The sequence below is a fragment of the Enhydra lutris genome, unplaced genomic scaffold (assembly GCF_002288905.1).
Source record: "Enhydra lutris kenyoni isolate GAN:26980312 unplaced genomic scaffold, ASM228890v2 scaffoldscaffold40, whole genome shotgun sequence".
Classification (NCBI taxonomy): domain Eukaryota; kingdom Metazoa; phylum Chordata; class Mammalia; order Carnivora; family Mustelidae; genus Enhydra; species Enhydra lutris.
In genome coordinates, this window is record NW_019154124.1 from 12990288 (window position 1) to 13008042 (window position 17755).

Sequence of the window (17755 nt, forward strand, 5' to 3'; positions counted from 1 at the left end):
ATTCTCACTGCGAAAAGAGACAAAATGTTTTAAGGAAAAGAGCTGCTGCTTTTACTCTAAGTTGTGTTAAGGGGATATATTATTTTTCCAATATTTACTGGTATGTTCCTATTCCTTGATAGAATAAAGAACAGGACTTATTAAAATTTTAAAAAAAAATGGACCCTTAACATTTCAACATTCCAGTTCTGGTCAGCTGATCAATTATTTTTAGCTTCAGCTGGCTCATTTTAGTCCAGTTTAACTGAATCATTATTTGAAAAGAGAATCATACATCAGAAAAATAATTTAATGTATTCATTGAATAACCACTGATAACCATTTTCAGGGGATCAATATGATGTGTTTTGTGAGATCAAGATAAGTTGCTAGTGAAAAAAAGGAGGAAAATTTGCTAGCGTGTCCCTTGTAAAGTGAAAAAAAAATGCCCTCTGTGAAAAGGTTACTTCTATGTTTATAGGACTTTAGACTACTCATGACACCAAAGATTAAAGGTAAATTAGGTTAATCTACTCAGTGCCTCTGATGGGTTTCCAGTATCCAAACATAACTTTATCTGTGTTCCAGATCTAGTTTTACCGAGTAGTATTTCAAACAATTTCACACAAATTGAATCAGATTACTTAACTAGGATCAATATACTATGATGTGCAATTCAGTTAAAAGATAAAATTACTATAATCAATTTACTTTGCTGACAGATGACCCTGGTCTGTACTGACCGATAGCCATCCACATCTTCAGACATTCAACATACTCATGAAACTGGTTCCTTTAAAGACAGCTTGTGTCCAAGAGGAATGAAAAACTCATGACTGAATTTCTTTGGTCAAATACCTGGAAGCAAGCCTTTGTTGCACAATGAGTGAGGGACTTCTCAACATGTTTGGGCAAGAGGTGAAAAAAGAGGTAAGTGTGACATTACTGAATAAACTTAATTACTCTGTAGGTAGATCTAATTATATTTTGACATTAACTGAATGTCATCCTATCATCTTATCATTTATTTTATCATCTTATAATTTCATCTTATAATTTCAAAAGATTTATATAGCCAGCAGTTGATACTTGATTCACTAATTTTTATCAAACTGAGTCTCAATGGGACTCTTTTATTTGATAAATTTTCTCCCTTATAAAAGTAGACTGCACCGTGTTGCTAAGAATCTGACACCATTACATCTGATAAAAAGTAGTTCACAATTTCATTATAAAACTTTAAACCTTTAAAGCACTTATCACACGATGACCATTCCCCTGTAGTTAATTCAGTTTTTTTTCTGTTTCTCACCAAGGGAAAATACATGCTATTATACAAGGTTTCAGCAGAGCAGTCACTCTGCTTCTCATTGATTTATGTCAGTTAACAAAGCTAATGGAGACTAGGAATTTATTGCCTTGGAATCTGACCCTAACTAGCAAGTTTCAGTTTTGGAACTGGTGCTTTCAAAATAGTATTAATGAAGAGAGTAGGGGGAAAATACAATAGCAATGGGATTCCTTCTGAAGATATACTTGTTAAAATGTTTGTTGGTAATCATGGAGTTAGTAGAAATCTGTTGTTACATTTCTACAGAAATGGAACGAAACTGTATCTGATGATTCTTTAAGTCCATTTTGTTGTTCCCCTGATGAAGTTTTGTTTTGTTTTGTTTTCTCTCATTGTACAGCAAAAACACTAGCCCAAATTTATTTGCCAGAAGATTTGCACCCTGTGATAATTTTAAAGTTCAGATAATTTGCATCAATATAGTCCAGAAACATTACTGAATGTCTTGGGAATATTACCATGGTTTGACCAATACAAATTGGTTCTAAAAAGTCAATGACTAGAAAAGAGTTAGGATTCAGTTATAGACATTGATTGTCTACCTAATCATTAGCTTTACTGACTGCATTTATCAGCTTTTGATTGAAAAGGAGATTTAGCTTAAATCAATATACATCATCTTGTTACTTTTTTAGTAACACGCTGTCATGGTAGATGTTCAGGTTTTTTAGTCGTTTATTGGAAGTTAACTCTATCCTGACAGTGACTATAAAAACTTGCTTCAGTTCTTAGCACACTCAGTCAGTTAAACAATGTTCTGGCAGGAAATTCAGAGCTAAAATTAAAACATTTACCTGTTCCAATAAACATAACATCATATTGGCCATCTTCTGCATCCACTCGATCAACTACAATTTGTGTAAACTGATAATTTACATCTGTTTTGATCATTATTGGGCGGTTATTAATAGGAAACACTGGATTGTACATAGCTGGATGACTTCTTGCGAATGTTATAACATCATCAGGAAGGTCTTTTGTAGAGTCAAATCCACCAAATGTTTTACTGGGACACTGTTAAGAGAAAGAGAATATCTTTTGATTAAAATACAGTAAATAGAATTATAAATTATACAATAATTTATAATCTCAATGATCATAAATTAAATCTAAACCTGTATTTCTTTAAAATTAAGTAACTGATAAACTAAAACATAATGTTACTAATATTAGTAGATGTAATATATAGCATACATTTCCTAAACATCTCTGAAATTTCAGTGGGATTTAGTTATGTCACCATTTCTTACCTAAAACTACAAACACATCTGATGAATTCAATGTACAGGAATCTGATGCCTCTGTTAGTGGCAACACAATATATTTTACCAGTATGGTAAAGTATTTGAAATAAGAAATGGAATATGTGACAACTAAATCCAATTAATAATCAGATTAGAGAATCTCAGAATACTTTTCTTGGATACATTTTTTTTTCCCCTGTGACATTACTCTAAAATACAAATGCTCTTTTCAAACTAAAGGACAGTACACACTATTCTTTATTGCTTTGTTTCTAACATAACCCTGAAAAAGCACCACAAAAAGTACCAATACTATCTCATTAATAATTAATTTTAAGGATAAGGAAATGTGTTATTCGTAGTGTTTAACAATCTCCATGGCCCTGTGACTGGCTAATCAAGAGCGGACCAAGCTAAAGCGATGACGGCTACAGAGAAGCAGAAAGGATGCCCTGTGCTACGCTGGCATAACATCAGCTCTGGATATAAATACTCCCCATAAGGCAATAAGACAAAAATGAGAAAATTCAGATTTCACTGTGTCTCTTTTCGCTGCATTTAATTATATGGTATAAGCATTCAATGTACAATATGTCTAATCTCTTACATTTTGTCTTATAGCTACATAACTTTTTGCCATTTAATGTAAGAGTTCACTGGGAAATGAACTGTAATTAAGAGAAGTTCTTGATTTTACAAGAGACTTATTAGAAGGAGAAATCAATCGTCTTTGCCATTACCTTGATACAGGTCATTAATAATTCATGGGAAATGAAATAAATAAACTTGTTTTGAAATGGGAAGAGTATCTATCTATCTCTGAATATGTATGTGTGTTGTATATAGAGGGAGACACACACCATAATAACGCACTAATACAACAGTTAAAGGATTTAAGGAATTTTAAAGTAAATTATAAAATTACTTATTTAATATGTTTCACTGAGTATGTTTTTCTCCACTAGTGTTGACAAAATGACTATTCTCAGATGCCACTTTTTTGAATTAATGAACTCGTTCAAGTGAATTTTATTCACGGAGTTAGGTGTTATGCCCTTCTGGCAGCCCTTCTCTAATTCCTAGATTAGGCATTACTCTCTGCTTCTGTCTTTAACAATCGGTGCATACTGCTGACTTAATGTCCCATGTTTTAACAACTCTCTATGAGGACTGAGTGAGAAGACAGGCTCTAGAACCAAACTACCTGAACTGAATCCTGGTTCCTCTCCTAGCCTCAGAGTCCCCATCTGTGAAAAGGAAATGATAGCAACAGCTGGGCTATTGAATATAATATATATAAAAATACAAATCTCTTAGAATAGGGTCTGACACACAATAATTTCTAATGTCTATCATTAACTGCAAATGCACTGTATATGTATTCAGATCAAAACCTTTGTATCTCTAATAGCAGTACAATATCCAGCACAGTGAAGAAATTCCACTGAATTTAAAGCGAAACTAGAAAGAGTCAGGTTATACTGAAAATACACTCGCATAAATGAACCACAGAGATATAAACAGCCATCACCACCAAAGTAAAAGCAGTTTGCCATTAATAAATGGAGTATATATCTTGTGATTTCTATAAAACCCATTTGATTTCATATTATCAATATTTCATCTTGTTTTGTTTGTTCATTCTTCTGAAAGCCTCTGTAGGTTTCTTTTATCTACAAGAATCATCAGCTAGAACTAATATCTATGAAATGCAAAATTTTCAATTTGTTCATAAAGAAGTTTATAAATAGAGAAAACAAGATTAAAAGCCTCACATTTAATAAAATATATAAAATATAAATTACTTGAATTTAACGGAACAAAACTGAAATAAAATTAAAGTCATGGCTAAAGTTCAAATATAAGTTTTTCATCACATGAAGTTATTTCCTTAGATATTCTTAGGATTAGAAATGTTGCACTGAACCAGATGCTCAGTCCATGTATACTATGGCTTCTGCCATCATTGATAACTTCACTCATTTTCTGCGATATTGAAGCCTTTGGGGTTTTTTTGTTTTGTTTTGTTTTTTTTCTCCCTACTTTAAATTGCAGATTCAAAGCTGGTTTTATTTTGAGTTCCCTCCACTTTTTTTTTTTTTTTTTTTTAAAGTCTGAATGTGCCCCAGGGTTGCTGGAGGGAAAAAGGAGAAAGGTCAGCAAGAGGAGACAGTGTCTGTTAAAATATGTAGGCCCTGCTCTCTCTATAAGATTTTCTTGAATATCTTCTTTACCTACTTGAGGGATACGTCCCATTTCCATGGGAAAATAATATTGACTTAAAACTTTTCTTCCTCCTATTTAATGGGCAATCCTTGAAGCCTTCATTATAACTAGGAAGAACAAGTTCAGATTATCCTAATTGTTTCCACTCTCCATGAAGGCCATCTTCAGAAAAGATAATAAATAAGGCTACCTACTCAGTTTCTACTTCTCAAAAATTTGGTTATTAATAACTGGTAAACACTGAACTTAACCACTGATGTTGTAAAAAACAAGTTTTTAAATGTACAATTCCACAATATCATAAAAAATCCTTGCTTTGCCATTGTTTATAGTCTTTGCACCTTTGTTTTACATCATCTATAGTTAATACCTGTTTGTAGCTGCCTTTTTTTAACCTTCAGCATACATTTATTCCTTTGGTATTTTAAATACCTAGGCCATAAATGAATAAAAAACAATTAAAAAAAAAAAGGTGGAGGGCACCTGGCTGGCTCATTTGGAGGGCATGCAACTCTTAATCTCGGGGTTGTGAGTTCAAGACCCGCATTGGGTATAGAGATAACTAAAAATAAATAAATAAATAAATAAATAAATAAAACACCTAGGCCACTTACAGTTCCTGGTCGTGGGTAGGGGACTCTTCCTTGATAAGGCACCCACTGATAGTTGGGACCATCCCTGTGAGCATATGGACCAAGAAACACCCTTCTCACATCACTCATGCTGTACATACATACAGCTGACCCTTTGAAGATGTTACTAAAAAAGGGAGACAGAAAAAACAACAACAGATTTTCATCCTTATACAGCGACAAGACAACTGTTTTTAAGTTGTTCTAAATTCTTAAATATCAGGTATCAACTATCAAGACTTAAACATAAGTTCAATCCAAATAATACTTGGGATCTTTTTCGACTGAAAAAGATCTTGTGTATTTTAACAATACACAAGAGAACAAATTATGATTGCTCAAAAATAGAAGGCATAGACGAAACCATCATTAGTACTGATAGTACACATTTATATTATGTATAGATAATATATGATATGAAGATATATATTTATATACATAAACTTTGGTGGAAAAACCCATATACATGATCTTCTACAAAGTAATATGTAATTTTGATATCAAATAGAAATACAAATGTAAACTTTGTAATATGTTAAACCTCAAGCATAATTACTGAAACCAGAGAAATTTTAAGCAAGCAAGAATGTTTAAGAAGTCATTTTATAAGCTGAAACCGGTACAGAAAATGAAGTTAATGTCAAATGATGTGTCACATTATATTATTTTTAACTCCCAAATCACCAAAAGCATTATAGCCAGTTACACAGTCTGATTTGTGTGAAGGCATTTTAAACAATCTCTTCCTAACTCAGAAAATTGTTTTAAGTTAGTAGCTGTTACATCCTACTCGAAGTGGAGTACTATAGCAATTATCCCCATCATTTTGCTTGACAAAAATCAGGTACCCAAAACAAACTGGAAGTTTGCCATGAACTGTCACAATTTTCCATTTTATTGTACTTATATGAATACAGCTTGAGAGATGTACTTATACGAAGATATAAAACAGTTGTGCACACTTGAAATATGGAATGCTTATCTTTTAACCAATCTTTCACTACAGAAAATTACATATAAATCATACCAAATGAAAAACACGTGCTTATAAGAGTTTATTACTGGAAACTGTTCCATACAGACAACATTTGGTAGAGTGCAAGCTGCATGAGGGAAGAAAGATGCCTGGTTGCTTTTCTGGAACATCAATTACATATTGCATCGTACCTAACACATAATAAGTCTCAGTAAATACTTAGAGAATTTAATGACAATATTTTCATAATGGAAGAGCAAATACTTAGGCCTCATGCTACTCCTACAGATTTAGAAACTCTGGGGGCAGGGCCTAGCATGCTCCCTGGGCAACTCTGATGGTTGCTCAAACAGATGTTTGAGAACCGCTGTACTAGGTAATGAGGAAAAAGAAGAAATGGATTAATGTCTATTTAATTTTAACAATTCCAGGTAATATAAATTTTATACTGAATGTGACAGTGAGGAGATAATTGCTGCTTGATTGGCAGCAAAAGCCTTGTGAAAATGGGTAATGGAGAAAGGAGGAGGGTGAGGAGAAAGAGGTGGAGGAGGGAAGGATAGGAGGAGAATGAGGGAGGAAGAAGGGAAGAGAAAGGAGAGGAGAGGAAGAAGTTGGTCACCTGCAGTTTACAGCACTAATAACTCTGATCAAAATTCAGATTTCTGCTTTTCAGAATAGTCTACATTTGACTCAGATGTTAAAGTCAAAGCTATACATAGGACATGACACATTTTCATCCTATTTATAGTGATGATTATTCTTTGCTAAAAAAATTGTTTTTTAAACAACTATTTAGATCCTAACTTATTTTAACCATCCAGGAATCTACAACAGCTTAGAGGTTAAGCCAACATTGTTCTTTCAAAAATGTATTTCCAAAATTTATGGATACTCGCAAAGCACCTAAAGGACATGAAGTTTCTACGTTAACAAGATAGTAAAATATTGTTTACCTGGAAGTTGTAAACACTCCATATACAATTGGATTCTTAGGATCTTTAGAATTCATTAGGAATACATCCTCTGTTTGAAAACAAAATTAGGAAAAGTTGCATTTTGGTGCTTATGACAAAGTCTCAACAGATACTCTCTATACAACATCATCAGCAACTCACGCAATTCATCAAAATGAGTGTCAATGCCATTTGGTCCCGGCACTGAGCAAATCAGACGAGCTTTGAGGAATGTTGTCCACTTATTCACTAGACTTCTGTGCCCCCCGAAGTCATTCTAAAAGGAGAGAACACTCGTTTTAGGAAATGTGCATATGAATAATTTCAAATATTTCTCATCTTCATACTTTGAGACAGATATAGAACTTCCTCATTTCTCAAAATAAAAGTAATTCTATCATAGATCCAAGTAACTGTTTTCTTATTATATTGTTGGTCAAAGCTATTCAAACTTTATTCAAGGAATGACTTACAACGTACAATGAACATAATGGTACAATACATTTAAGAGTATTTACTGAATGGAAGAATAAATGCATACCTTGTAACCCACATTGAAAACAGATCCCAAACAAAAGCATATCAGCATCGAATATTTTATGTTAAACAGTTGAAACAATTTTGACTTTACAAACAGCACACTGAAAAAGTATTTACATAATTCTTAATAAAAGAAATTCACTTACCTTTTCATTGATAATGAAACTAAATTTTTACTTAGTGTAGCAATAAATTCCATTATGATAGTATGTATTTACTGGTAACAAAGCCTTTTAAAATAATATTTATGTGCATATGTTTGAAGGAATATGAGTGTTCCTTCAAAAACCTAACAATGATTTATATTTTGTTTATATAATTCTATATACTATAAAGTTTTTTTTTAACTCTTGTAATTAGTGCTTTTAAATATGATTTATACTTTTTGGGGAACATTCTCATACATTTCACATATTTTTGTATGTTTCCGACTGTTAAAACTTTTAATTTTCCAGCAACTTAATATGCTAGAGATAAATAATTCAATCACGACTAGGGAAGGAAAGATGCTAACCAATCCCCGCAACAGAGATTTTCAAAAATTTCCTATTTTCTTAAAAAAAGAAAATTCCATTGAAGACATTAATGGATCTGCCTTTGTGATTTTCTTGAGGTGAAAGGTGCTTGAATTTATAGTAGCAGTTGGCTTTATTCATACTGTATATATATCCTGTACTATACAGTGTAGTGGGAAAGAATGGTACTGTTACCATGTCGTCACACTGATACTAATTAAACCATAAACATTTATTGAGCAATTTTTATTCTATATATCTAACATTATAATGTAATATCATACCCAATTTTGTGTCATACAGTAAATACATTACCTCAAAATTCAGAACATCACAATTACATCTGTGTGTTCACATCTATGTACATAGGATGCTATAATCAATTTATAAAATCAAGCTTAAACGCTTTTCTCTCTTACATTAATGCTTTAGCTATTCCAACAATAAACGTCTGTTCAAAAGTTACACAGTGTAGGAAACTTTGCTATATCTGAGAATACAAAAAAGTATGTTCTCCTATGTAACATGAAAAAAATTGTTTCTTTAAAATTTCAAAGCTCATTTAATGTAAGTATGAAATAATGTGTCATAGCCTCTACATACATGCTTGCCTGTGAAGAGTCACTCATGAGCAACTATGCTTTCAATCATTCTTTGCCATTTAAATATTTGTAGTGATCAGTCAAGACTTTGACCCATATTTTTCATTGTACTTGCACATATGTGGAAAAGAAAACGAAATAAAACCATGATTGGACAGTGAAACCCTCCTCAATTGCTTTTTTTCTTTACCTCACCTTGCATATCTGACCTATTCTAGCATGAGTGGCTTTTCCAGTGTGTTCTCCATCTATCGCATTTTCACGGAAGAAAAAATATACTTTGTCATCTTCAGGGTTGTCACTTTCTGGGATGAGGTGGGCACTAATGAACCTTGGATCTGAGAGACAAATTATAGGATATACATTAATTCAGAGTTAGATAAATAATACCATTCATTACAGTCCATTTTCACTTTCTCTTCACTTCCTTTTGACATATTTCAAGAATTAATCTTTCCTTAGTTCACAGTTTTCAGTACATGTGAACTGTTCTTTATGTATTTTAAAGTATGTTACAAATCACCTTATGTTGCAGAACAAAGATTCTTTAATTCTTTTTTGGAAAGTTAGGAGTGGTGCAAAAATCCTTAGTGAGACCACACAGTGAAAATTCATTTCTGGATATTAGAATGTTTTGCAAACTGTAAAGGCTATCAAATATTGCTTATTGCCATCATCATTGTTATTCTTCCTTCTAAGCATACAATAGTTTAAATCAAAGTACAAATCGGTCTGTTCTAGTTTCCAGCAAAGACTGGATGGGAGGGAAGAGAGAGCCACATAAATCAATAACAAGAAACCAAGTCCTCTCCATTTCAGTGAATTTACTAGGCGCTCAAGCCACCTTGGTATTCTGGAGCCACCCTTGCATCTTTTCTGTCTCTCACAACTCACATTCTATCCATGGGCACAACCATCACCTTTTCTTACCACATCCTCTATAACCAATCTTTCCCACACCACCATGGCCAGGGATGGACTCCTAGCAGTCTCCTTATTTCTACCTCACCAGTCCTGTTCTATTACTTCACACAACAGTCAGAGTGAAACTCCCGATATATTGCTTCCCTCTCTAAACCCTCCTACATCTTTCCAAATCTCTCACAATAAATAGAAAATAGAAAGTCTTTCCTGTGACCAGACCCCATTTATGATCTCGTCCCTGCTACCTCACAAGCCTTTTTTTCTACATACCCCTCCTTACCTAACTTACTCCTAGCCAGCCATACCACTTCCTTCTGGTCTTCAAACAAGTCAAGTACTCTCAGTCCTGCCTCAGATTTTTCTCCCTTTGTAATTCTCTGCCCTCATATATTATAGCTACTGGATTCCTACTTTTACTCAGGTCTTTGTTTAAATATTGCACTATTAGACAGATCTTTGTTAACTACCCTATTTAAAGCACTGAAATCCTTATTTTTGGTTGCTAATTTTCGTGCATTATTATTCTTCCTAACATAATTAAACACCTGTGATTTCTTGATCCTTCTTTCTCTCTAGTCTTGTTTCTCTCTCCCCACCCCAATGAAGTACAAATTCCAAGAAAACAAGGACTTGGCATGTTTTGTTTGTTTTGTTTGTTGCTATGATCCTACATAACCTATCCTACAGGTTAAAACACAGTGGTCATTCAGAGAATATCTGTGCAAGGAAGGAAAGAGAGAACAAACAAAAAAAAAAGAAGACTGGCTAGATTATGTGGAAGGTTTATTAGCAATGTTCAGAGCCTCATCCAAAAAACAAAACAAAACAAAACAAAACTTTGTAAATACCTGGGTGGATGTGGTTATGATACGGACAAACAAATCAAAGTACAGAATAGCTTCATTGGCTTTAAGATGTAAAAACTAAGAAGCTGAGTTCATCTCACTGAAACCACTTAGGACATTGCAGGTATTAAATTCTTACAGTAATCTACCTTTAACTCCCATGGTGTATTATGTTATTAAGTTAGAAATGAAATATCCACACATAGGTCAGTACCATACTTGAGAAACCAGGGAAGAGGTCAGAAGCCTGGAACTAGCTTTATCCGTGTTATTTAGTCCTAATCTTTACACCTGTGTATAATCATTGTTATCATGTGTTTTATGCTTGTAACCTTCTTTTAACATTTGCTCTGGGACCATGCACTTCAGGTTGCACTCCATGATCCTACTCAGGCAAATTATACAGACTCTGCAAGTAATGTAAAATAACGATTTATTATGTATTCATATTCAAGGTTCAGTGTGCCTGTAGCATAAGAGTGGGGAAATGATTTCAAAGTTGGGCTCACTTAGCACCAGAACTTTAAAAAGACATAAAATAATATACTACTTTAATTTTAATAATTATTGCGAGCTTATTTTTCTTCACAAATTTCTACTTGTTCATATACATAAATATGTTTGTATATATGTGTTTGTGTCTTATGAGGAATGGTGAGCAGAATAACTTGTGTGACATAGTAGGAACTGGTATGTTACAAATCAAAGAATTCATACCCTACTGATGAAAACAGGGTCCCAGAAATGCACCATTGTGTGTTTGTGTGTGCACATATATAACACAAACCTCCATGTCAAAGAATTCAGTTCAGTGACTTGCAATTTTTGTGACATTTTGGCAAAGCTCTTACCTCTCAGATCTGAGATGACTGATTTTCTCATTCGGTTTATTTCAAATTGAGTTATTTCAAATGGGATTCTATTCACTTTGTCTTTCATAAATACTTCATATCAAAACAAATATTTTAAACTTAAATAGTGCATGTGAAACAACTTTGTAAAATGTTAACAAATGTACTATATTATGTCATTATGATAATAGTGAAAGGAAGGCTTAATCACACGTTAAATTTGGAGATCTCATTACTCAGCTACAGAATTAGAATAAAAGTCATACATTTTTCTTCTTTAATACTAGAGCAATGAAGGACAAGTTCATCTAATATTACCTTCCAAATTAGTGTAGTTGTTCACATAAATGTTTGCATAACTTAAAGAATTTCAAGCAATTAAATCCAGCTATTTTATTTGCCTACAGATACACATAAGGCATTGTGTAGAAAGCAACATGAATAATATATATTCCCTTGTTCTCAGAAAGTTATAATCTACCAAAAGTCATATCAGAAGTACAAAAATGACAAGAAAGCAAACAATATTTGACATGAACAGATATTCTCTTTGCTTGGAATGTCTGGGCACGACAGAAGGCGTTATCAAGCATCATGTTTCTCTCTCTAAAATATGTGAAGAAAATTATCATTTTACAAGTGTGGACTCTAGTGGGAAATAATTCAAGCAAGTTATCAAGCACATTCATTGTTGAAAGGGCCTGCAATCATAGTCCCTCCTTCAATATCTGATACGATAGGCATGGAGGACTTTGTAGGTGAATTAAGTTTGACAAAGCTTCAGAAACAACCAAAACATGAATTATACATTGAAAAAGGACAAATTTATTATAACAAAAAAAGAATATCAAAGGAAAACAATGTCACTCTAATGAAATTTGTTTTTAAGAACTTTAGGATATGTTCTTGGAAAAACATCCATTCCTATTTCAAAATAAAATAGGTCTCTAGTTAATCTCTCTCAAAAATTTAAAAGGATTCTTCTACTATTTTGAACTTAGAAAATCTTCTCTAGGGTCAAAAACTCTTCTCACGGGGTGCCTGGGTGGCTCAGTGGGTTAAAGCCTCTGCCTTCGGCTCAGGTCATGATCCAGGGTCCTGGGATTGAGCCCCGAATCGGGCTCTCTGCTCAGGGGGGAGCCTGCTTCCCTTCCTCTCTCTCTGCCTGCCTCTCTGCCTACTTGTGATCTGTCAAATAAATAAATAAATCTTAAACAAATAAATAAATAAATAAACTTCTCACTATACATTTTCTACCTCTTCAATTCCTCAATTTTTGTGTTCCCCTTCCTTACTACATTTTGTCCTCTTACTCTTCCTCCTATTCTCTCAATCTATTCTTCTCCTTCCTTGTGAATTCTTATCTAATCCAAACCTTCTAATCAGTCATTCTAATTGCTTTCCCTATTATCCTCAAACCTCTTAGCCTCCTGAACCTCTACTTCACCTGCCTTACAAAACCCCAGAACTTTTCCCCCTATGTTCCTACATCTAAGCAAGGATGATGAAAATCATATAATCATAGTAAATGGATGTGCTATTTATTAACTCAGGCTATTTATCCTAAACAAGAATCCTGGTGTTGCTAAGGAATTATTTTATTTACTTTTAGTGGCTTACTATAGATTTATTAAAAGCAACTCTTTAAAATCATTCTGATTGTCTTCAAATCATTACTGACAGAACCAAAACCATTTAATGAGAACTCCCTCTTTTTCCTTCCTTCACCCCAAATCCCAATTTTTCTTTTCTTTCTTTCTGTGGAAAAAAATGATCTCTCCTCATTTCTAAGTCTAAAGCCTAAAGCCTCTATTTGCTCTCAATCCAATAATCGAAATATTGCTCCAATAACAATCTCTATTTTTCATGCAATCATGTACCATCTATATTTTCATTCATCAAATCTTTCCTAGATCCTTACTCTATGCTCTGGATTATGGAACATTAGGTGATATTATGATAAAATGTTATCTGAGAGAGAATACCAACAATTAAACAGTGTTTATTAAAATGCACAAAAAGGGATGCCTGGGTGGCTCAGTGGGTTAAACCTCTGCCTTCGGCTCAGGTCATGATCTCAGGGTCCTGGGATAGAGCCCCGCATCGGGCTCTCTGCTCAGTGGGAGCCTGCTTCCCCTTCTCTCTCTGCCTGCTGCTCTGCCTACTTGTGGATCTCTCTCTGTCAAGAAATAAATAAAATCTTTTAAAACATTAAAATGCACAAAAAGAACAAAACTAAGAGTTTGAAAAAAATGCATTGGAAATAGAAAGGAAGATTAATCTTGACTTAAAGGAATTAGTGAAAGTTTTTCTCAGAAGACATGACCTGAAAAATAACCAAGAATATCCCAGGTAGAAGGAACACACGCCAGGTAAGAGAAACCACAATGTTGTACACAGAGAGTAGTCCATGAAGAGACAGGTGGTCAAAGACGATGACAAAAAGTTAAGCAGAGGCCAGAAGAAGAAGGAAGTATTGTTCTGGAGCATATTGTTCTAATGGCTATGAGGGAAACCACTGAAGTATTTTAAACCTATAATGACATTATCAGATTCCTATTTTAAGATCACTGTGACTGCAAAAAAAAAAAAATATATATATATATATATATATATAGTGAGACAAGAATGAAGGCATGAAAATCACTCTGGAGGCTGGTGAGAAGTGTTGGTGATTTGGATGGTAAAACAGAGAAGGTGACGTATGAAAGGATTATGTGAAAGCAGAATCAATGGATTGCATTCACTGAGATGCTGAATGTAGGGAGTAGTGAGAAAAATCATGGGGATATTAAAGAAATGTCTGATTTAAAAGTTGGTTGGATAGGAATCATTCACTGAGATAGGAACACCTGAGAAAGGACAGACATGGGGAAGATAGAGTGGAAAAGGAAAATGAGCTCAATTTCATGCACCTTTTAAAGTGAGATGCTTGTGAATTTGTCCCACAGGCCAAGGAATACAAAAGTTCAGGAATGAAATGGTGACTAGAGTTGAAGTTATTTTAAATTGACAGTAGCCTATAGAGTACAAAGAGCAAAGAAGACAGAATCTAACACAACGAGAAAAGTGATGAACACAGGAGAAAATCTAGGAACTGGGGAGTTGAAAATGAAGGGAAGAAGTTGATTCTTCTCAGGAATGTCAGTCTTTCCCTTCTTAGTGATTCTGTGTCAAATATTTATTTTTAACATCTTTTTACCCTAACGAAAGAAAACTAAAAACTTCCACTGACACTCTATGCTGTAGCATCCATCGTGTTTCTCGCCCCCACTAAGGCCTAGGACTTGAGAAGAGTGTCCATGTTCAGACTCCCTGTCCTCTTTACCAGTCATTTCTCAACTCTTTACTACCTAGCTTTCGGCATTTCACCACTGCGAGTGTTCTACTGATAATCAACAGAAACATCAACAACAACTGGATCTTCAGCCATTGGCACAACAAAATCTACACACCCTTCCTAAAGTTATCATTTTTTTCTCTGGCATGTGGCTTCTGTGACTTTGAATCCGAACTGTTCATTATCTAGCCTTCACTATCTCTTTTATGACTTCCCTTTTCCTTCTTCCTAAATCCCCAAATATAGATGTTTCCTAAATTCCTGTCTTTTGGGGTACATTTCCTTTCCCCCTACTCCTATAAATGAAGTAATTTCCTAGTGTTTCTTCCACTGTTTCAACATTCTTAATTTTGTTATAATTTTAGGATTTTTTTCTTCAGGAACTGATTTACTTTTAGAGCTTCAGGTATCTTCAAACTATATCAGCCTTGATTTTCCTCCAGATCCAAGTATGCATTTTAAACTTCTGGCTCAAATTTTCTACATAAGGAACCCACTACAATTTTAATTCACCACAACTAGCAAGAAACTTAGCTACTTTTCTCTTAGAACTGCTTCTGCTCCTACCTTTCCATTTTGGCTAATGTCAACATCAACACCTACATATAAACTGTTATTTTATCTTAAATTGCTTCCATTTCTTGCAGGACTCTTGTTTTGCCCTCCCAATTTACTATCAAACTTATTCCTGCTATTATTGCTACTTCTTTCCCTGTTTTATAATCTTAATGTTGCTTGTACAATTCATGTTCTTTTTACTTTACAGTTATACTTTTGGAATCATCTAATTGTTCCTCTATACATGTATTATCTATTTCTTCTAAGCCATCCATACAGTGCTACAGAAAAAAAAGTACTAATGCATTTATACCACATAATTTCCAGAACAGATTTCAAGTGTCATAGGATATGACAAAGTAGCATAAACTAAGATGTGGCAAGCAGAAAGGACAGTAAGTCCAATGTTACTACGAGCCAGTAACAAGTCTAAAAGTAGAAGCTACATTCACTAAAACACGTGTTTGAGATGGGCCACAATTTTGGCTCCAAGCTTTGCAGAATAAGAGGAAAATGGGAAATCTTGTCAACTGCACTGCTCACAGTATCTCTAATATGAAAAACAAACTAAGGGCAATCAGTGGTATTCACAAACTAACTTTGACTTATATTTCTAGCAGAACTGACCACTGTTTCCCTTCTTTCATACCTTAGTGAATCTGCTTATCATTCAAGAAAACACCCAATCTGCTATCTTCACAGGCATTTAGTTCACATAACATGAAAGAAAGTTTGCTTTTTACCTCTTTTATAACATTTAATTCTTTTTCTATTATCTTTCTTTTCATATTTGTTACGATAGCCTTTTGTCTGATATCTCTCCCTCCCTTGCCTTCAGCTTCTATATATAACAAAGTATTTCTCTAAGCATTTTGAATCTGTCTCACTGCAACTACACAAATGTAGGCCCTTATCTCATCTCTCCTGGCAGTCACATTCAATCTGTTTTCCCTGCCTCCGGCCTCACCTTTTCCAAACCATCTTGTCCTGTCTATCATCTTTTAACACACAAACCTTTCCCTGGCACCTGGTGCATATTTCTCAACTAGAATCCAGAAAATTCTACTTTAATCACTTGTTTTCTTTCCTTTCCTTGTAAGCTGATCTTGCTATTTTTCCCAATTATTTCTTCCAGGCTAAGCATAACGTCTGAAACAGAACATGGTTCCTAAATGAGTGAATAGATTAATAAATGAATTTTCTAAGCTAAAATACGTAGGGGTGTGTGCGTCTGTTTAGAAGAAAGAGGCACATTTTCTTGCTTTTTGACAGTTTGTTAAAGCTATCGGGAAGAACAGAACTCATCGTAGGCCCAACCCAGCAGTGTGTAGGTTCCCAGTTCAAGAAATGCTCAGACATATTTCTTTAAATTGCAACTCTTTCTAAGAGTTATTACACAATAGCAAGTTTTCAAAATGAAATTTCATGCACTTCTTTAAACATGGGAGAAACTTCTGTTTATGATCACATCCTTTTATGTTAATTAATACAGTAAAATTAATGATCTGTTTGCAATTTTTCAAAATTAGATTCTATCAATAGTATTAAAATAACAAAATATTTCTCTCCATTTTATGAAGCTAAAAACAATGTATATGTAGGAGGTCAGAGATTACCATTGTCCTGAAAAACTACAAGCAATTCAATAACTTGCCTTGTCATCAAAAACTCCCCATGGAAAACTTTTACCCAAATTCATTCATACTGACCTACTTTATGAGTTCTCCTTGAGAATCAAAGAAAGATCATGATAGTCACAAAGGAAGCTTTTCTACTTCTAGTTACTACCATCAAATGGTAGGCAGAAATGAAAAAAAAAAAAAAAAAACTCAAACCCACTAGTTACTTTTGCTTTTTAGGTTTGTGTTCTGTATCCCATTAAAGTAGAGAATGTCTATTTCTAGTCTCTGTGTACAAGTTCCTGATTTCAATGTGGCCAAATCCACTGAACTAATAGAAACACATATACAGATCTTTTAATAATGTAAACAATTATAATGTCTCTAGATACCTTTCCACATTTCAATCTTGTCTACTCTGCAAAGTTCACAAAATCCCAAGAGAGAATGATTTAACAAAATCTTTGAGCTTGTACAATTGAAAATATTTCTTACAGTATGAGGCAGGGAATCAATGTAGATGTGTACTAAAAGCTGAACATCAAAAGAAAGTGGCAAAATCCATTTTAGCAGGATCAAAATGCATTAATCTTGCCG

The 17755-nt window shown here is 33.9% G+C and overlaps 1 protein-coding gene across 1 annotated transcript in view; it reads right to left on the reverse strand.

The window, feature by feature from the left end:
* Positions 1-17755, reverse strand: part of LOC111155269 (semaphorin 3A) — a 204151-nt gene that overhangs the window by 33407 nt on the left and 152989 nt on the right. The window contains exons 7-11 of the mRNA XM_022515394.1: positions 9217-9359; positions 7527-7641; positions 7365-7434; positions 5415-5559; positions 2125-2344 (exon numbers count right to left, since the gene is read on the reverse strand). Coding sequence (XP_022371102.1) covers positions 2125-2344; positions 5415-5559; positions 7365-7434; positions 7527-7641; positions 9217-9359 — 693 coding nt within the window. The remainder of the gene's footprint in view (positions 1-2124; positions 2345-5414; positions 5560-7364; positions 7435-7526; positions 7642-9216; positions 9360-17755) is intronic.